The 22,053-nt window shown below is 51.7% G+C and overlaps 1 protein-coding gene and 1 long non-coding RNA gene across 2 annotated transcripts; one reads left to right on the plus strand and one right to left on the minus strand.

Annotated features, from left to right (window-relative positions):
* The first annotated feature begins 456 nt into the window (after positions 1 to 456).
* LOC125758173 (uncharacterized) lies at positions 457 to 2,732 on the plus strand. Its single transcript, XR_007415932.1, has 2 exons — positions 457 to 645; positions 2,160 to 2,732. It is a non-coding gene; the product is annotated as an uncharacterized LOC125758173 (long non-coding RNA).
* On the minus strand, positions 1,252 to 3,119 carry LOC119391029 (THAP domain-containing protein 2-like). The gene is made up of 3 exons (XM_037658734.2): positions 3,007 to 3,119; positions 2,708 to 2,906; positions 1,252 to 2,408 (listed from the first exon to the last, which is right to left on the minus strand). Exons 1-3 carry the CDS (start codon positions 3,075 to 3,077, stop codon positions 2,019 to 2,021), a joined length of 660 nt encoding a protein of 219 aa, XP_037514662.1. The 5' UTR covers positions 3,078 to 3,119; the 3' UTR covers positions 1,252 to 2,018.
* Positions 3,120 to 22,053: the final 18,934 nt, after the last annotated feature.

Here is a 22,053-nt window from a genome sequence, read left to right on the forward strand (position 1 = left end):
TTTCGTTTTTCATGTGTTGAAATTTTATTTGTACAGCTTTCTCAGGCTTTAGCCAACATGAACGTTACGGCCAAGTTGTTCACTGATTCCTAAAAATGACGAGTCTTGAAAGCAAAGACCTAACCTTATCTTTCACGAGTTCCCGGCTTCGTTCCTTTGTCATGTGGTGCAGCCTGATCTTGATGTAGAGCTCCAATACTTGCTTACTCAAGTTGTAAATATGATTGTCCAACACGTCGACGTCAAAAAGATGTTGTTCCAATTGTGAAAACCACCTCTTTTCCAGTGATTGACTGAGAATCTCCAGGACTAGTTGTTTGGTATTGGCATGTATGTTCTTAAGGCATTGAGTGGAAGCCTGCAGTCGACGCAGCCCCTTTTCCGCTGTTTCGCACAGTGACACAACGTCTTCGGAAGGGTAAAAGAGTCCACCTCGATTTTTTTTGCCTCACCAATAGAGATGTATCCTCTCCATGAAGAGCTTCTATGCACACCTCACAGGTGTTTGTAGTAGCGATTTTGCGAGCGACAAAGCCTGCAATGTAAGGCACGACAGAGCAAACGAATGTGGAGAGGCTCTCTGGATAGTCAATTCGGTCTGTGTAATCGTGGTCCTCTGGTTGTAGGATGGCAGACCTTCGCGATGTGACCTCAGTGGTTGCACAAACTGTAGTGACAGAGGCAGATGCACTCAGAATGGAAACAATATCTTGCGAACAGTTGCCTGAGGTGGACGATCTCACTTCTGTCTGAACCAATAGACGCTTATAAGCCGCCATGAATTGGGCAGCTGTAGGGTTGTTGTTGAACCCCCCACGTCCTCGCACACAGCCGAAGAAAGTTTCTGCATGATCTTGGCTCATCTTGTGCGTGAGCAGATAGTTAAGTTGACCTTCATGAACTAGTTCCTTGAAGATACTTTTTGTGCTTTGTATACACACAAGAAATCCCACAAATCCTGTCCTCTTTGTTCCCTGCAAAAGTGGTCGACCGAACGGATCTTTCAAAGCTCATATGTACTGTCGAGCGTCGGCAAAAAATGGCTTCCAACAAGCCTCATTTTGCTTTCGAAGAGGTGCTTTGTATGATTTTGCAAACGCATTTCTGGAGTTTAGCAAATCGAAGAGATGATCAAACACCCTCACAAATTTCGCCGTGGCACTAGCACCTCTAAATTGTGGCAGCTTCAGCGTTTGCTCGCAAAATTCAAGAGCGTCTGCAACTGAAGCGCTGAGTGCCTGAGCTGCGAGGCGTACCTTCATCTTTTGCTTCTCCCACTGCATATGCACCTTAGTTAGCTTATTGCCAAGGCGGAGCCCTTCCTCGCGCTGTAGAGCCTCCAGTGCCTTTATGTAAGCCCATTTTATGTGGTTTCCATCAACATCAATGATGTAGCACATTGTTGCCAGTGAATTTCTAATCAACTTAATCATGTGGCATGGGTCAAGCAGGATATGCACATCCCTTGATTCATCAACTGGGTTTTTAAAGGATGTGGAGAACTCGACAGGATCAGGCTTGAGTTCTGCACCAAGGCATTTCGCCATAGTGAAATTTGATGACGCACCATCAAACGTTAGACTGACAACTTGAACTTTCACAGATTCCAGTCGTTCAATGCATTGTTTTGTTAGTTCAGCCCTCTCAGAACCAGTGAGTGAGTGGATAAGGAAGTAGCCGACTGGTATTTTCAGCCTCATGTTTATGCCAACAACAATATAAACACAAACATTTGTGGCTTCAGGGAGGCTGTCATCATCAAGAGATGCTCCAAAATCAACATATCCAACTATCCTGTCTCCTACAAGTTCAACGTGTTTCCTAATCGACATATCATCGACAATCAGAGCACAGTAAAGAGTTTCAGAGCGACCTTGAACCAACTTCTCCAAGAAAGAAAATGCTTCCCCTGTAAAGCCTGGTTGGCCGTTAACAGACCTATACCATTCTCTGATTGTGCGCTGCGAAGGGAGGGCGTCATTAAACTTTGATCGAACAAATTCGTAGGCTGCTGGTGATTAAAAATGTAAAGTTAGTGCAAACGTTCGCAGCTCTGGAGGGTATTTACCTCCACTTTCTGTCCGTGCCCGGTGAAGCAGTTGTTGTATGTCAGGAGAAAATGCTGCATCAAACATCTTGGAGCCCTCTTCTGACAAAAGCTTCTGTTCTTGGATGCCTCTAATAATTTCTTCAGCGGTGATTTTCTTTTGTGTCAGCCTTCGCTTGTTCTGCTGCAACGTTTTAATTTTTTTCTTCAGGTGCAATCTTTCGTCTTCTGTTTCCTGCAACTTCGTCTTGTACCACTGCTTTGATGGTGATACAGTGACATGGTCTTCGGTATTTAAGGCCTCTTGCTGCTGAGCAGGACTGCATCCTCGAGGTTTTGGTGCTGGCCGCTTCCTTTTCACCTGAAATAAGCACATAGTGGGAATTAACTACTTCTAGAAATATATATATATATATACTTCAATTATTGCACATAACATGAATATATGTATTCACGAAAGCATGTTCGGGAACATTCGACAATGATCATGCGCGAATCGTGTGTGGAGCGATATTGTAAACGAGCGAACGGAACGAAAAGCTCGCGAAGAAACACGCAGCAATACAGTCACGTCGACAAAACATGAAAGAAGAGATATGTCTATGTCATTCCAGCCTCCCTGATGTCAGAGCACTATATCTGCGAAGTTCCGATGCTTACCGGTGCCTGGAGGTGGGCAGGGAAAGCAGTGAACGAAGTCGGCACACTTCCCGCTTTCAATCGTGTTGTTTGTCCGGTCCGGTCAAAACACGCCGGATCAAAGTGCGCAGAGCAAAGGCGATCTTTATCTGTCGGTTTCCAGCGTTCACGACGCACAGCTCGCTCCCATAGGTTCCGTGTCTCAGCATCTTTTGGAAACCTGCCAATAATTTCCGAAAATTAATTCCTCAAGCCTACCAATGAAAAACACGAGTCAGCCGTATCAGACCGCGTAAGCACTACGTGCTTTCAGTACGCACCTGTGAAATGTGATCTTGGAAGCAGGAATCGCGCGATTTGCGCACCCATACGCTACGCAGGATTGTACCATGCTCGCTTGAATCGAGCCGCATGCATTCGAATGCACTGCAGATACACACTGGCACACTTGTCAAGGAAAGACAGGCGCACGAACCGCGATCAAACGCCGCTGCAGGTGAACTGGCAGCCAACCGAGCCAGCCGAGCCGATCTTTCTGCCCACCACAAGATGGCGGCGCTGGCTTCACTTGAAGAGCGCTCCCTCCACTCCAGCAATTTTTTTATATCCTCCTAGGTTCCACTGCCCCCTTCTAGTACACTGTACCTTGACTATAGGGTGTATGCACGACCGGCATCGACAGCGACATGCAGGCAAGTCTCGCTGTGCACTCTGGGTAATCCGCCATTTTGAAGCAATAACAAGCAGACGAGCAAAGCAGCGTGTATGACCAGTCGATAGCTGTCATGGTTTACTGCGCCGTTGTAGGCTGCAAAAGCCGTACGTACACCAAAGCCGAGAAAGAGAAGGCTAAGCAGAACAGTCAGAACCTCAGCAACTTTCGGTTTTTCAAGATTCCAAAGGGTTCATGAATGCGGCAAGACGAGGCAGCTGTCGCAACGCCGGCAGCGCGAGTGGATCGCCCGCCTCAATAGGAAGGGTGTCGCCGATAATCCGCAGAAGTACAAAGTGTGTTGTCGACACTATTTATCACGTATGCAAGTCTCGCACCTACGTTACCTATTTTAAAGCGCTGCCCGTTCCTGTCACTGTAAAAGTGTTATTTTGGGCACCGCGGATGCAGGCATTGCTTTGAGCAGAGCGTTGGTGTACTCTGTTTCGCAGGGCCACAGTCTCCAGTGGGTGCTGCTGGCTCTGCAAGGGCTTTTCGGCTCACGAGCTGCACTGGCATCGGCACCTAATCGTCGTTTTTTTCATCGTCGACGACGCGAAATCCATTTCAGCGATATTAGGCCTCACATCCAATTTCCTGATGTGCATCGGCAGCCACGAGTTGGCGCTGTCCGTGCACGAACGCTCCTGCCGCACGCACACGCCGTACTCTACGTAAAAAAGCAGTGCCGCGACATCGGAGCACGCATCGCCGTTCCCGGCCATGCACGTACAGTGCGCGGCAACGACTTTACCGTCGCACTTGCACAGGGCCCATGAATCCACAGGTTGCCTGTTGAGGCTCTGCGAGTGGTTGACCTGGGCAAAAAGATAACATTGTATTCCGCTAGAAGAATAAAACACTTTAACGTACCTTTGTTTTGAGAATCACGGAGTCTGAGGAAACTTCCTTAACCGATGGCTCGCGCATCCAACCGCTGGTCACAAAATTGTGGCCTTCTAATCCTTTTTAAGCCTTTAGTTGCTGGCGGGTAAGGAAGCTGATCCTCAAAACAAGGAACTCGCTTATGTCTGCGGCGTCGATTCACGGCCACAGGTTGACGTCTCTTACGCAGTCGCTTTCCCGAAGCTCAAAGGGGTCCACACCACACAGGGCAACTTTCTCACTGTAGCGCGCCTGGTCTTTGACGCACAGCGTCGCTGCATAATCCGTTTGATCATGCGTCATTTTGCCGCAAAACAATGTTGCATTCTTGCACAGAGATGCCAAACCGCACGCCCGGAGACCGACTGCGACCACACATCGACGACCAGTCCACAAACGTTGCCTGCTTTGGTCTGCTTGTTATTGCTTCAAAATGGCGGATTACCCAGAGTGCACAGCGAGACTTGCCTGCATGTCGCTGTCGATGCCTGTCGTGCATACACCCTATAGTGAACTAGAATATACTCTAGTGGCACGACCGGCAGGCCGCGCCGCCTCTCTCGGCGGTCCGGAACGCCACGGACCGCCGCTAGGATTTCTCGCGGCGCCACTGCGCCTTTTCCTATAAGGTCGGAACTTTATTTTCCTAGGCGCGGCAGCGCTGTGCGTGTCACTCAGCGCAGTAGTTTACTACAGCGCGGCTGCCCGAATCTCGGAAATCGCTTCGTCGGCGGCCACAATTTTATTACTAATTTACAAGTACCGGAGTATTCTGTCACATTTTCTCGCACGGACCATGGTGGAGCAGCTGTCTGTATCTTGTCAGGTAACCCGCTCAAACAAAGACACGACCTTATGTTAAATATTCAAAACTGCGAATCAGTTTGGTTGGAATTATACTTAATCTAACTTTCTCAACATCGATAACAGAAATTTTATGTTTGGTTGACTTTAGCGATCAATTTCTTCATCAGGTTCAGAATGTTATGTTTCTCGCGAATAAATAACGGCAAGGTTAGATAACAAAAAAATATAAGCATGGGTTATATACATAAATTAATAAACTCATCCCTGACCTCTGCGAGTTATTCATCTTGTGCTTTTTAGTTAAGAATGTCTTTGTAGTAAGAGTCTATATGTGTGGTAAAAGACTATGGCCCACAAGAGGGTACGCCGAACCAGAGACGACGACGACGGTGTGCGCGAGCGAGACGCTCGCGAAGCTCGAGAGCGGCAGAACGTCGCCGGGCTGAAAGAACGCGGCCAGGCAGCCAGAGCGCCGGTCGTTGGGCCGAGAGAAAAAGGGACCGAGCTGGTGCGACCAGGCCAGCCGGGACGAGCTTGGTGTGTCCCGGGAACGAGCAAGCGTGCGGGCCAGGAGCCGAGATCGTGGCCTCGGTGCCACGTACAGACGGTTCCGGCACAACCTGAGCTGACCCCGTTCCGGAGGCGAGATCGTGGCCTCGGTGCCACGTCCAGGCGGTTCCGGCACAACCTGAGCTGACCCCGTTCTGGAGCCGAGATCGTGGCCTCGGTGCCACGCCCAAACTCACCTTTTCCCGAGCCGAGATCGTGGCCGTGGTGCCACGTCCGAGTCGGCCGTCGTCAGCGTGGGCCTGTACGTTCCGCGACGAGCAGGTCGTCGTATGTTCGTACACCTCCGCACCACGCACCTGTCCGCTTCGTGCTGGCATCATCGCTACCTGACTGCGGTATGTGAGTGACGTTCGACGGGCCTAGTCGTCAGGACGCGCCGATCCTCTTGCGTGTGGGTTATAAACGCTGAGATTTAGGACCTAAAGGATATTTGTATTGTTGACTCAGACCAAGCGTGTGTAACTGTGTGTGTATGTGTCAAGTCGATAAATGTGTTTCTTGTTCGTGCCTTGGTTTTCCTGCATCTGAGGGCCCAAGAACCACCACATTTGGCGAGCCTGCCAGGAGGGCACATTAATATTACAGCCATTACTCAGATGCGGGGCTAGGTCATGGACAAGGAAAAGTTTATTGCACTTGGCCGGGAACTAGGGCTCGAGAAGGATGCGCTTAGAGAATGGGTGGACAAAGAATGCGCACTAGCTCGCGATGAACGCGCACGTGAACGAGAGGAAGCTAAAGAAAGCGCTGAGCGGCAACGCCTACTGCAGGAACAAGAGCTCAAGATTTTGGAGCTGAAGCTTAAACTACAGGAAAGCGCGGGACGACAGCCAGCCGAGGCTAATGAACCAGGGGGAGCTACCTCGAGCGTCACCACGAGCACTACACGTGCACCGGAAGTATATAGCCCTCATAAACTGATACCGCCCTTTGACGAAACACGGGACGATCTCGACGCCTAAGCGGTTTGAGCGGGTCGCGACTTGTCAAGGGTGGCCACGTGAGAAATGGGCTTTGTCATTGAGCTTATGCATGACTGGAGAGGCTCTGACTGTGATAGGCCGGTTGGATCCGACAGCTGCATTAGATTATGACCAATTAAGAGCGGCGCTACTGCAGCGGTTTCGGTACACTGCAGAAGGCTATCGGGAGAAATTCCGCAAAGCGAAACCCGCGGATAATGAGTCCGGCCTGCAGTATGCTGCAAGACTCTCGGGATATTTTGACCATTGGATGGAAATGAGCAAGACAGAGAGAAGCTATTCTGGCTTAAGGGAACTGATCATATGTGAACAGTTCATGAAAGGTTGTTCCCCAGCGCTCAGAATTTTTCTGAAGGAAAGACAGTGCCAGTCACTAAGTGCAATGTGTGAGACCGCTGACAGCTTTATGGAAGCGCAGGCGCTCTCTAACTTGAATAAAGAACACGCTCACAAAGGGACAGGGCCATCTGAGCTTGCAAAGAAGTCCGAGGCAGCGAGGAAGGCAGGGAAACCTGCGAACCGGTGCTTCTTATGTGACAAGACGGGGCATCGCGCAGCTGACTGCTGGTCACGTACCAAAGGAAATACGCCGGGCCGATGTGGTAAATGCTATAGGACTGGCCACAGCAGCGAAAACTGTAACCGTCAATTTCATAAGAACCAGGCGTCGTGTGTCCTGTCGGAGGAAGGAAAGAACCCGACTTCTCAGCAGCTCAAGGATGGATACGTGACGCTGCAAGACGGTGAGACGATACCCATCGTCACTGCGACATCTAGTCGGCCTGTTACGCCCGGCAACGTTGTGAACGTGCCTGTCATGAAGGGGTTCCTGGAGAAGAGACAAGTTGACATGCTCCGGGACACCGGCTGCAACACCGTTGTCGTGCGACAGGCCTTAGTACCGAAAGAGAAATTTACTGGAACATCGAGTCCAGTGTATTTACTTGATCGTACGGTGAGGTACCTTCCAGAAGCCAAGGTATTTTTGCGCAGTCCATTTTTTGTGGGTGAAGTACTCGTAAAGTGCATGGTGGACCCACTGTACGACGTGATTTTAGGGAACATCAAGGGTGCGGTATTGCCAGACGCAATCCCACTCGACGCTGATACTCGTAGGAAAACCGAGAAGAAACCGACCATCGACTGCGACAAGAAGAAGCCAGCGATGGAATCCGGTGACGTTGCTGCCTCTCAGGAGAAGACAGCGGTCGAAGACGTTGAGAACATGGCCCAGGAGAATGTATTGATTGGGGGTCCCGACCCAGAAAAAACAGCTGTTGTAGGAGCAGGCCGAACGAAAGTGGGGAAAGACACGCCTTTACCCGTGATGTCTCTGCCGTCTTTGCGTGTAGAAAGCGAAATACTACAGCAATATCAGGCCGATGATGAAACACTACGAGCCTGTTTCGAGGCAATTGGTAAAAGGATTGTGTTGAACGACCGGGAAACCGTGTTCTTCCTACGTGACGGAATTCTCTTCCGCAAACACAAGTTGTCTTGTGGAAAGGAATTGGAGCAACTAGTGGTGCCTCGTCAACTGCGCGAAACTGTCCTTAAGTTAGCGCATGAAGGCATTCTAGCCGGCCATCAGGGCATCACAAGAACAGTAAGCAGAGTTACTGGGGACTTCTACTGGCCGGGTGTCCAATCTGATACGAAGCGGTTTGTGAAGTCGTGTGACGTCTGTCAACGCACAGTGCCTCGTCACCTGGTGGGACGCGCTCCCTTGGGCACCATGCCTACCGTCGACACACCATTCTCCAGAGTTGGTATTGATATAGTTGGACCATTGTCGCCAACCTCTGACAACCGCAACCGCTATATACTGACCATGGTAGACTTTGCGACGCGATACCCAGATGCGGTTGCGCTACCATCAATCGAATCAAGACAAGTCGCAGAGGGCCTTCTGGAAATGTTCTCCCGCGTCGGCATTCCAAGGGAGATCATTAGTGATCGCGGCACATCGTTCATGTCGGCCGTTATGAAGGAGTTTACACGTCTGTTGTCTGTGAAACAACTGCCTACCACGCCGTATCATCCGATGGCTAATGGTCTAGTTGAACGTTTTAACGGCACACTGAAGCGTATGATAGGGCGCATGTGCCAAGAGCGTCCGAAGAGCTGGGACCGCTACCTCGCACCACTTTTGTTCGCATACCGCGAACTTCCACAGCGTAGCACTGGGTTCTCGCCTTTTGAATTGCTGTATGGTCGATATGTTCGAGGACCTATGGCGGTCCTGAAGGAGCTCTGGACGAACGCTCGCCTCGACAGTCAGACCAAGACCTCGTATACATATATGATGGAGCTTCGGCAACGTCTGGAACAAACATGTGCGCTGGCACACGATGAATTAGAGAAGGCAAAGAAGTTACAGAAAGGCTATTACGACAAGAAAGCGAGGAAGCGCGACCTTTCGCCGGGAGATCGAGTGCTGATATTGCTACCAGCTGACAGCAATAAGCTGCTCCTCTCCTGGAAGGGGCCTTTCTCAGTGGTGGAGAAACGAGGTGAACTCGATTACCTCGTCAACCTCGGCAACAAGTCTACGCTCTTTCATATAAATATGTTAAAGAAATATGAAGAGCGCAAACCACCAACCCAACAAACTATTGCAGCAGCTACAGCAGCTACACAGCCACCAGATACGGAGGCAAACGAGGACTTTTGCGACGACGTACCACATGTTCCATTAGATCAGGCGCAACACTGGACGGACGTTAACATATCTACGGAGCTCAACGCTAACGAGCGACAGCAAGTCACGGACGTTCTTGAAAGCTTCAGAGATATCTTCTCCGACGTACCGGGGAAGACAGAGGTGGTTCAATGTGAATTGAAGCTCACTTCGGAGGCTCCGATACAATTACGACAATATCCATTGCCGTTCGCTGTGAAAGATGCCGTGGAAGATGAAATAAAAGACATGTTGCGGCTGGGTGTGATTGAAAGATCCACCTCGGCCTACAGTTCACCTATAGTTGTCGTTAAAAAGAAAGATGGCACCATGAGGCTGTGCATCGACTTTCGACAACTGAACAAAGTTATACTCCCGGATTGTGAGCCGATTCCGCGCACGGACATGATGTTTGCGAAGCTCACGGGATGTAACTATTTCTCACGTTTCGATTTCACCAAGGGCTACTGGCAAGTCCCTATGGCCAACCAGTCCAGAGAGCTTACAGCTTTTTCATGCGAATCCGGCTTATACCACTTCAAGTATATGCCATTTGGCATCAAGACTGCGCCAGCGGTATTTAATCGGCTAATGCGCACCATAACCGAAGGGATTCCAAATGTCTTGTATTACTTTGACGACGTGCTCATCGCTACCAAGACTTGGGAAGATCATCTGGAAACGCTGACGAGATTTTTCGAGCGGGTCAGAGCGGCTCACCTGACTATTAAGCCAGCAAAATGCGAAGTCGGCTGTCCTACGACCACTTTTTTGGGTCACGTTGTCGGCCAGGGCTTACTGCAGATGATGAAGGGAATCACTGACAAGATCCAGGCGGCAGCACAACCACAAACCAAGAAAGAACTAAAAGCCTTTCTCGGTCTTGCGGGCTACTATCGCGACTTCGTGCCCAACTATACCGAGTTGACATTTGGATTGACCGAGCTCACGAAAAAAGGCTTTCCCTATAAGCTGGTATGGAATAAAGAAAGCGAACAAGCGTTCCAAGACGTGAAGAAACGTTTATCCACGCAACCTGTGTTGCGATCTCCTGACTTGCGCAAACCTTTTGTGCTGCGGACTGATGCATCGTCACGAAGCTTAGGTGCAGTATTACTCCAGGAGCATGATGGTCGTCTGCATCCAGTATCGTATGCGAGCCGGAAATTACTACCCCGTGAATCGGCCTACTCTACCATCGAAAGAGAATGCCTAGCTGTGGTCTGGGCAATCCAAAAATATCACGTTTTTCTATACGGCCGGCCTTTCGTATTGCAGTGCGATCATCAACCACTGTCCTACATTCAGTCGGCGAAGCATCTAAACAGCAGGGTTCTACGGTGGAGTTTGCTCCTTATGGAGTATAACTTTCACGTTGAATACATTCGTGGTGCGGACAATGTCGGCGCTGACTACATGAGCCGCGCGGATTTCAGTGACCCATGATTTATTGTCGTTGTACACAACTTTTCTTCAGTGTTCTCTGATTGTAGTGCTATTATTCTATTATGTGTGTGCTTAGTAAGTCTGCATCTGACTACGATACTGACTAGTGTGTACAACGAACTGGAAGTTGGGGGAAGTGTAGTAAGAGTCTATATGTGTGGTAAGAGACTATGGCCCACAAGAGGGTACGCCGAACCAGAGACGACGACGACGGTGTGCGCGAGCGAGACGCTCGCGAAGCTCGAGAGCGGCAGAACGTCGCCGGGCTGAAAGAACGCGGCCAGGCAGCCAGAGCGCCGGTCGTTGGGCCGAGAGAAAAAGGGACCGAGCTGGTGCGACCAGGCCAGCCGGGACGAGCTTGGTGTGTCCCGGGAACGAGCAAGCGTGCGGGCCAGGAGCCGAGATCGTGGCCTCGGTGCCACGTACAGACGGTTCCGGCACAACCTGAGCTGACCCCGTTCCGGAGGCGAGATCGTGGCCTCGGTGCCACGTCCAGGCGGTTCCGGCACAACCTGAGCTGACCCCGTTCTGGAGCCGAGATCGTGGCCTCGGTGCCACGCCCAAACTCACCTTTTCCCGAGCCGAGATCGTGGCCGTGGTGCCACGTCCGAGTCGGCCGTCGTCAGCGTGGGCCTGTACGTTCCGCGACGAGCAGGTCGTCGTATGTTCGTACACCTCCGCACCACGCACCTGTCCGCTTCGTGCTGGCATCATCGCTACCTGACTGCGGTATGTGAGTGACGTTCGACGGGCCTAGTCGTCAGGACGCGCCGATCCTCTTGCGTGTGGGTTATAAACTCTGAGATTTAGGACCTAAAGGATATTTGTATTGTTGACTCAGACCAAGCGTGTGTAACTGTGTGTGTATGTGTCAAGTCGATAAATGTGTTTCTTGTTCGTGCCTTGGTTTTCCTGCATCTGAGGGCCCAAGAACCACCACAGTCTTATTAATACCCCTGCTTGCTCAGTTCTCGGCAGCTCCAGCGCTGGCAGCTCCAGCGCTCCCCTTGTCCGGCGTCTTTTTTTGACCGGTTTTTGCCTCAGCGTCATGTACCAACTGACCCAGACTTCGACGTTATTGAAAAACGGGAAGATGAGAATTTGCGGGGACTACAAGGGAACACTCAACCCAGTCGTCAAGTGGGAGACGTATCCGCTTCCAACTCCAGAACAACTGCTCGCAAGACTGGGAGGATGTGCAGTGTTTTCTCGGCTGGACTTGGATCAAGCTTATCAGCAACTCTGTGTCGATCAGGACACCGCCATGCTGCAGACCGTGACAACTCACAAGGGCCTGTTCAAGGTGACGCGATTGCAGTTTGGTGTGGCAGTCACCGTAGCAATCTTTCAACGTTATATAGAAGGACTATTGAACGGACTGGAAGGGGTTCAGTGCTTTCTGGATGACATCCTAATTGGTGGAAGAACAGTTGCTGAGCATGACGAACGGCTGCGCAATGTGCTGCAGCGTATCCAAGACGACGGGCTTCGCCTGAACGCCGAGAAGTGTGCATTCAGGGACAAGGAAGTGACGTACCCGGGGTACCGTGTCAACAAGCACGGAGTAAGTCCTTTGCGTGAAAAAGTGGAAGCCATCAAGCAAGCTCCGGAACCGAAGAACAAGAAGGAGCTGCAGTCGTTGTTGGGAGCCTTAAAGGGGCCCTGCAACACCTTTCTTAGTTATATTGGAATAGTCTCATTATTGACGTATGACTCTTCACGAGTCATATGCCGCAAAAATTTTTCGAATCCGTGAAGTCTAAGTGGTGTTACCTAATTATAGAGATCACGTTCCGCAGCTTTCTCCCTCAACTCAACCCCGCGAGCGCGCGGAAAGCTAGGCAGCGAGTCGAGGGAAGGAGCGCAGAGGAGCGAGGCTCCTCCCAAGAGCGCCGGCGGAGTTTTTTTCTTCATTTTTTCTCTCTGACGTCTGGGCGCAACCACGTGGTCTGTGCCGCCACTTCCGGCCGGCTTGCGTCGTTCTCGTCGAGCGGAGCCGATCGCACTGTGTATCGCGCGTGCTTGAAAACTGCGCATCGGTTTGGTAATGTTGGGTGTGCACCTCGAACGCTGTAGTGTTTTCATCGCTCTGCCAACCATGGAAGCAAACCTGCGTGCTCGTTTGGAACGAATGACAGCTGAGATCGGTTACGGCCCATACTCCGATACACCGCCTCGTAAGACGGCACTTGCAGACGACCCCGAAGCGCCGCCATTACCGGACGCCAGCATTGTTATCGGAGACACGCTGCGCCCCTGCCTCGGTCGGTCGTGAGAACGTGCCGCCGATGCAGTTCTCAGCTGACGAGGCAAGACTCGAACGGCTGCCACTCTCAACGGCAACCGGCGATGGTCAAAAGCACAGAAATATTCACGTTTTCGGCACTGCGCATGGCGAAGAAAACGGAACCACGCAACTACGAGCAGACGAGCTGTCGGTGAGACCGGAAGCGCTAATAGTAATGTTTGTTCAGTGTTTTTAACGCGATAACAGAATATAAACATATTATCTACTTATTGAACTCAAAATTAACAACGAAAGTAATAATGAGGGTGTTATCGTGATTATAACATCAGCCAATGGTGGAACTGCCGACAATTGCGTCATATTTTGCGGACTAATACATCATTTGTCGAGAGAAGAGGGAGCGATTTTCAGCTGAATTTGAGAATTTATTGTAAATTCCAGGCCGTGCGCATCGCTATAATATTTGGCTCGCGTGTTCTCGGGAGCCTCGACTGCCGATCGGCAGCGCTTTTTGAGCATGCTCGAAAAGTGTTGCAGGGCCTCTTTAAATTTTTATGACCGTTTCATGAAAGGAGCGTCACATGTGTTGGAACCACTTCACCGCCTCCTAGACAAAGGACAAGGCATGGAGTTGGACCGAGACGGAAGCGAAGGCATACCAAGATGCCAAGAGCCTGCTGGAATCATCAGCCGTCTTAGCACACTATGATGTGACACGTCCCATAAGGCTGGCCTGCGACGCGTCTCCGTGCGGGCTGGGTGCGGTACTAAGCCAAGTGGGTGAAGATGGTGTTGAAAGACCAGTGGCCTTCTCCTCGTGAACCTTATCAAAAGCAGAGCGCAACTATGCGCAGATAGACAGGGAGGCTCTGGCTTTGCTATTCGGAGTGCAGAAATTCCACCAGTATATTTTTGGTCGGAAGTTTCAACTCTTGACAGACCATAAGCCATTGCTAGGGCTCCTGCATCAAGCCAAGCCGGTTCCTGCCGTATTGTCACCTCGGATGTTGCGCTGGAGTCTGCAACTTTCTGCATACAACTACGAACTTTTGTACGCACCAGGCTCCACGTTGCCACATGCCGACGTTTTCAGTCGTCTTCCGCTTCCTGTCAGGCATGAGCACGAGCCACCGTTGGGAGACATTTTGCTGCTTGAAGCAGTGCCGGAAGTTCCTCTGGATTCTACGAAGATCGCAGCATTGACGCGTACAGATCCTGTTCTGTCGCGGGTACATCGCTGGATTTTGCAAGGTTGGCCTTCCACGAAGGTGCCCGAGGAATTCCGTCCTTTGGTGGCCAGGAAGAACGAACTGTCCACCTACCGGAATTGTGTGCTGTGGGGATCTCGTGCTGTGACTCCAAGTTCTGCACAGGCCCAGGTCCTAGACATCCTACACACCACGCACCCAGGCGTAGTACGGATGAAAGGTCTTGCACGCAGCACCGTGTGGTGGCCGGGCATCGACAATCACATAGAGAGCAAGGTAGCTGGCTGCCAAGTATGCCAAGAAACTCGGCAAGCTCCCAGTAAGGCACCGGTGCAACCATGCGAGTTCACTAAGAACCCTTGGTCACGTTTGCACATAGATTTTGCAGGTCCCTTCAAGGGAAATGTGTTTCTGCTAGTCGTCGATTCTCATTCCAAGTGGCTGGAAGTTTCCCTGATGGAATCGATGACGACAAGAGCCGTTCTTAAAGAACTTCGGTCAAGGTTTGCTCGTTTTGGCATTCCCGAAGTGTTAGTGTCGGACAATGGAACTGCTTTCACGTCAGAAGAATTCGCCGAGTTTGCAAACAGAAACCAAATTCGGCACATTACAGTCGCGCCCTATCACCCCTCATCGAATGGTCAGATAGAGAAGATGGTTCAGGAGACGAAACAAGGCCTGCGTAAGTTATTGGAGGGAGACTGGGCAACCAAGCTGTCTCGTTTCTTGCTGGGCCAGCACATTTTACCCAGTACAACTACAGGGAAGAGTCCCGCTGAATTGTTGATGGGGAGACGACTGCGATCGGCCATTGACCGTCTGCATCCAGACTTTCACATGATTGGATCGTCCCTTCAGCATTACTTTAGTGATGGTTCTCAACGTGTTCGGCATTTCTATAAGGCGACACTGTGTATGCACGGAACTATCAAGGTGGCACCAAGTGGGTCCCCGGGTCCATTACTTCAGTCACCGGACCCATTTCTTACCAAGTTCTTAAAGGCGAGTGAATGCGAGCCAGTTGGTAAGAATCCATGGTTAAAAACTGCGCGAAGAAGACGCGGACAAGAAAGAACACAGGACTAGCGCTGCCTGTGTTCTTTCTTGTCCGCGTCTTCTTCGCGCTGTTTTTAACCATGGTTACCAAGTTCGTCTGTCCGATGATATCTTATGGCGAAGACACGTCGATCAGCTCCGCAAACGGGCCCGCCCACTGGACCTCGGTGAAGCTGACAGTGATACTTGTGAGAACTCAGCCGATGGTGATGACCTCGCTGTGACTGGCCAGGATTGCCAGTCACAGGATTGCCACTGCCAAGATTGAGTGACATTTCACCCATATCAAGTCCACCTAGCAGTCCCGCCCCTGGACCCGACGGTCCTGATGTACCTGAAAGCTTTTCACAGGAGCACAGCTCTTCCAGCCAACTTCCAACAACCGAGGCTTCTAAATACCCTCGACGTGAGAGGAAAGCCCCTCAGCGTTACCGGGACTACGTTCCGTAAGGGGGAAGGGATGTTGTGTATTCACCAGTGAATAAGGTCGGCAACCATGAGCGCCCGTGGCGCCGCCCTTGGAAGTAGAGTGGACAGTAGCTCTGACGGACGATTCATTCCGCCTCTTGTTTGGCAACGCTTTGTACCCAGCTAAGTCAGCTGGTAATAAACTACAGTTATGCATACATAAAACTCTACCATTGAACTCCCATATAATAAACCTGCACCACAAATATAATGAAAGGCCTGGTGTGCGACCGATGGCGGCGCTGCGAACGGTGCCTGTATGACGTCAGAGCGGGGATTCGCGCGCTTTCGTCTGCTATGTAGGCCGAGCGCCGTGTCGAAACCACCGTTGCGGTAAATCTCAACAAAAAAGCAGTTCAATTGCGTATGGTGACTACTGACGCTGTTCGAACAACCGTGGGACTGCTTATAACGTTCATTTAGAACTACAGCTCTTTGTTTCTTAGAAATGCGGCCGCGTGTCTCCGCGGCGAGCGCTGCGCAATGGTGAAGTACTGCTCTGTGCCTCTCTGTACTTCGTCCGCTCGTGAAAAAGGCGTTAGCTTTCATAACTACCCTAAGAACCCGAAGCTGAAGAAGGAGTGGATCGGCAAGCTCAGAATAGGAATGCGCCCCACGCCTTCATCGACTGTGTGCAGCAAGCACTTCGCGGACAGTGACTTCTGCTGCCCACCGTACACGCCACTCTTAGGTAAGCTTGTGACCTCGTTTAAGCGCCTCGTCAATACTTAAGCCGTTTATTGCACGCAGGCTATAAGCATATGCGACTTACACCAGGTGCGGTGCCGTCCCACTACCTGCCGCGAAGGCCCCTAGACAAGGAGCCGACGACGTGGCCTCCTAATCGTCTCGCACGTAAGCGCGCCTCGTGAGCTCAGCTGAGCGGCGCAGGATATCTGAGACTACGGCTGCATTTGGATGGTGTACATACGTATTTTACTTATGAAGGCAAGCGCGCGCCTAGCGCAGGCCCGTAGTCAGGGGGGAGGGGTTTGGTGAAATAGGTGTTTTTACTCATCCGCTGAGTATATTTTCTCTGATTCTAAAACTGCAATTCCTAATTTCGCCACTTTCAAATCCACTCTCCGGCAGCTAGTATCCTTGAGTTATCTCATCCGCCTGATCGCCTCATCACCCTAGCTCTTCTGGGTCCCTGCGCACAGTGGACACCCAGGCAACACGGCCGCTCACACCCAAGCCCGAGCACTCGTCAACCGGGCTCAAAGCGACTTGCCTTCGCTTCGCGGTGCCAGGGATCGACTCCTGAGCTCTTTTACCGAAATTCCCGCCTAACGTATCCCCCACCACATAAATCTCTCTCCAGAAGTGACCAGGTTTTGTGGCGCAGACTTCAAACGGCCACAGTCACGACTCCTTTCCTTCTCTTATTACGCATGGCGAAACTTCTCCTCATTGCAACTTGTGTCCGAACACCAGAGGCGACTTCAATCACGTCTTTGAGAATTGCCCAAACCCAAGCCCGCGTGGCAAGGCTCAGAACACCAGGAGTGATGGGAGGCTGCTCTGCGCAGCTCGCAACCGGAGTTACATCTCCGGACAGTGGGCTGGGCTAGAGGGGTCGCCGAAGCACAGAAGTGTCCGGCCACCTAGATCGGCCCGAGGGCCCATCGTCGTCCTGCTTCCCCCCTCACATGATTCTTTCACGAATCAATAAGGTTGTTTACCTACCTACCTACCAAAGTTAAATATTAAAAATAGGTATTTTTCTCAAATAGTTAATGTTTTCAGCAAGTGCCCCCCCCCCCCCGCGAAAAGAATTCCTGGCTACGGGCCTGACCTAGCGGACTGCTTATCATAAAGTCACGAGCGAAACCTGTTGCCGCTGTTCAGTGCACATTCTTTAAATGTTTTCACCTGAGGCAGTGCAGACACTTTTTTGAAAGCGGAACTCTTGCGTTAAACTGGACCCAGCTTGCCTTTACCACGTTAACCTCTGTGGCCCTGTGCGTGGTATAATCAGCGATTGACTATTTGTTATATTCTAATACCCATTAGACGGCCCTGTGCTGTATTAATATGAACTACGACGTAATATCGTTCTCACTGAACCAACATTATGGGACAAAGTGCGATCATGGGCATCGGCAGGGGGGTGTGCGACAAGGCGGCACTTGCGCACGTGTTTGCAGGACGAGAGCTGCGACGGTGATGCGATCTCCGTTGACGGCCTCGACCGCGCATTCAACAACGTGGCCTGCGTCGTACACCGCTTCGCCCTCGATGAGGCACCGCGACCTCTCACAAGCTTCATCTACATACTTGTAGATGCTGGAGAACGGCACGCTTACCGAAATATCGAAAGAAACACCCAAACTAATTAGTATCGTACGGCGGAAACAAGATAAAAATCGAGAACACTCACACATAGTTTGACTTTCTTGCCAGCAATGCAGTCCGTGGCATCGGCGCACTCGTCGGCCATCCGAAGGATTTCTTGGCCCTGTAGATTGGGCCGCAACTAAAACAAGTTCAAGATTACACTCGAAAACATTCGTTGTAGGCGTTAGTTGACCGTCGCGAGGCTGTTCGTTCGACAAAGTTCCCGCCTGAAGCAGACGATCCGCGTACAGGAGCAGCGGTTGCTGCACCGCGGTTGAGAGCGGAGTCCCCGCTCTGACGTCACACGCGAGAGGGCGCCACTCCAAGATCTCGAGGCCAATACGTGCGGTAAATATGAAAAAATATGTGCAATAATAACAATAATAAAAATAATAATTTTTATTTGCACAACAATGTGAGCCCTCCGGTGACGTGCGAGGCTAGACAGAAAGGAAAGACCCTTACGCGCATGCGTCTGGTAGCCCGTCACCGGAAGGCAAGAAAGAGAGAAAGAAAAGAAAAAAAGGAAAGAAAGAAGGAGAAAAAAAAAGGGGGGGGGGGGGAGGGGGTGGAGTGTGAGGTCATCACGAGTCGCTGGACAAATGGCGACTGTACTGAGAGCAGAGATGTTTGGAGTCTTCGCTGGTGCGAGGGGGAGGTGCGCGAAGACTCATGGGAAGAGTGAGGAACTCGCGTACGGCGGCTGGGATGGCGGAGGAGCCGTGACGCTTAGTTTGTGTGTGCAGAGGCTCTGGCTGACCCGAGCGTTTATTCACACGTACTGCTGACGATAAGGGGGTGTCCGCCAGGGAGCCATCGAGTAGACGACAGAGCAGGCGCATTTGGGTCACAGCACGACGTTGTCGCAGAGGACGCCACTTGGCCATCTTCAGGCGGGTAGCGTAGTCCGCCGGCGGAGACTTTACGGAGCGTGCGTAGAGGGTGCGCGAGGCTCTTCTTTGTACGCTTTCGATGCGGGCGATAAGGTGCTGTTGGTTGGGTGACCATACGGCGCAGCCATATTCAAGGATAGGCAGCACGAGTGATGTGTACAGAAGGGCAAATGTAGCGGGACCGCATGGTTTAGAGACTCTGGACACGAAGCCGAGGACGCGGCGAGCCTTAGCAACGACGCTTGCAACCTGAAGGCTGAAGTCCAGAGTGGTGGTGAACGTGACACCTAAGATTTTCAGTGAATCCTCCGTGGGAAGAGGGATACCGCGCACTGTGTATGAGGGCTTGGCAGGCAGGCGAGCACTCGAGAACTTCATCACACTGCTTTTATCGGGGGACAGCTTCAGGTGGTTGGAAATGATCCAGGAGTCGACCACCATTAGGTACTCCTGGAGATCCTCACTTGTGGAGGGACAAAGGATAGGGGCAAGGATGGACGTGTCGTCTGCGTACTGCACAAGGGGGAAGCGGTTGTCCTGGGGCATGTCGTTGACGTATATCAGGAAGAGGGTCGGCGCAAGGACAGAACCTTGAGGCACTCCTGAGGGCACAGGTATCCTCTTCGAGTGGGCGTCACAATATAAGACACGTTGGCTGCGCCCGATCAGGAAGTTGGCCAGCCACCAGAGCAGGCATGCACGAATTCCTGCTTCCTTCGCCTTGTCCAGCAGGAGGGAAATGTTGAGGGTGTCGAAGGCGTTGCTCAGGTCGAGCTGAATGACGTCGATTTCGGTGCGGTTTTCAAGATTGTGACTTACGATTTGGTTCAGGGTAGCCAGGGTTGTGTCGCAGCTGCGGTGACGGCGAAAGCCATGCTGCGAGGCAGCAAAAAACTCTCCGCTCGAGAAAGTCAAGGAGTTGGCTGTTCAGAACACGTTCAAACGTACGGCATATGATCGACGTAATGGGGATTGGACGATAGTTCTTGGGATCGTTAGAGGGCTTGGATTTCCCTTTGTGAACAGGGGTAACCAGGGCACGTTTCCAAGAGGCGGGCACAGTCCCATGGTCAAGTAGGGATTGGAACACAGTGTACAGGGGTACAAGCACTTGGGGCGCAAGCAGTCGAAAGAAGGTGGGCGCCATGCCATCGGGTACGGGGCTGGGAGATGGATTGATTTTGGAGATGGCTGAGGACAGTGCTTCTGGTGAAAAAGTAGCTGAGAGAAGGAGTGAGTCATCACGCGAGTCGTTGGGAAGCTGAGTTGGATGCGCGCCTTGATCACGTGGAGAGAATCTTTCGAGTAGTTCGCTGTCATCGGCGGGGGCTTGAACATAGATGGAAGAAAATTGTTCAGCAAAGAGAGCAGAGACTTCCGCAGGGCGGTCAACAATTTTTCCCTGGATGTTGAAGCTGGGGCGGTGACGTGATGACCGAAGACTATTCACGTAAGACCGAACACCTTGGGGTTCTCCGTAGCTTTCTCAGCTAGCCTGGCGGTGTAGCGCTGATGCTCTACGTGGATCGCTGCCTTGAGGGAGCGCTGGTGGGCCTTCGCCAGTTGGAAAGTGATGGGGCACTGTGTTCGGGAGGCCTTCCGAAACAGCAATCGTTTTTGTCTCGCTGCCTTCATGATTTCTGGGGTGATCCACGGGCGGTGCCTTCGCTTGGACGTTCGGGTGCACGATGGTACACACTCGCGTTGGATTGCCGATGCCATGTCGCACCACAATTCATAGTTGCCAAGACAGTCGTCGCCAGATGAGGTCATGCACCAGGGTGCAAGCTGCGCTAAGCGCGCTAGGTGAGTATGGTCAGTCTGGTCAAATTTCCACAGTTGACGAGCGTTGTGCCCGTTTCGGGGTAACACTGCAGCGTAGCACACTTCAATGGCCCGATGATCGCTGTTAGACAGGCCCTCACTTGTTCTGCAGGAGGTTACTCGGGTTGGGTCGGCCACGCACACGAGGTCTAGGGAGGAGGAGGTACCATCTCGTGAAGAGTATGTGGGTTCGAGGCATGCCTGGACGAGGTTGGCTGATGTCATGATGTCTAGGAGTAGGTCGTCGGTGCGGTCGTGTGGGAGGGGGTCGTCGTGTGAAGTCCAGTCAATATGAGCATTGAAGTCACGGAATACCAGAACGTTGGTATACTGCTTGCTCAAGGCGAGTGAAAGGGATGAATCAAGGTGCTTATACGCTTCATCCTTTAATGAAGGCGGGCAGTATGCGCAGCAGACCAGCACGGTACTGTGCGGTAATATAAGCTCGACGAAAAGAGCCTCAAGATCATCGTGTTCCAAGTCGAGCCGGCGGTTCACTTTTGCAGGAGTTGGGAAAGCCATCAAGACACCGACACCCCGGCCACACCTATCCTTCCGGAGCACTGTGTACCCGCTAGTGTCGAAAAGTTCGCTGTCAGTCACGCTTGCGTCGAGCCAGGTCTCTGTAAGCAACACGACAGCATTTGGAGGGATTGCAGACAAATGCGCATGTAAATCCACTATTTTGTTACGGGCGCTTCGGCAGTTGTTGTACGAAAACGTTAGCGTCTTCGCGCGGGAACTGAATGTAGGTGGGGCGGACGCCGAGTGGCTCAAACGCGAGGCCGTCGAGGATGGCGGGTGACCGGGTGTTGAGATGGAAGGCGACGGTGGGATATGAAAAATGTCATCAGGGAAGTGGGACAAGGTACACTGGAAACATACCCAGGAGGTGTTGCAGCCGCCGAGGCGTCGGTATTTTTGGAGCGACATGTACACGCACTGACGGTGGCACCATCGGTCACAGTCATCAGAACAAAGCGCTGCTTGATGGTCGTATACACGTTTGTCGCAGCGTGCACATACTGCTGGCCCTGGGTTGGGCGAGATGTCGCCGCATGTAAGGAGGGAGGGGCCAGGCTGCTCGGGAGACACACCAGTCAGGAGAAAGCTGTGGTAAGCACGGACAGGCGACAGAGGGCCAGCTCTTGAGAGGGGAGGCCGCAACAGGTCGACGGTTAGGCTTACATCGAAGCTCACGGATGGGGGAGGCAGGATGAGCCGAAATGTCCAGAAAACATGGTTCA

The sequence above is a fragment of the Rhipicephalus sanguineus genome, chromosome 4 (assembly GCF_013339695.2).
Source record: "Rhipicephalus sanguineus isolate Rsan-2018 chromosome 4, BIME_Rsan_1.4, whole genome shotgun sequence".
NCBI classification, from domain to species: domain Eukaryota; kingdom Metazoa; phylum Arthropoda; class Arachnida; order Ixodida; family Ixodidae; genus Rhipicephalus; species Rhipicephalus sanguineus.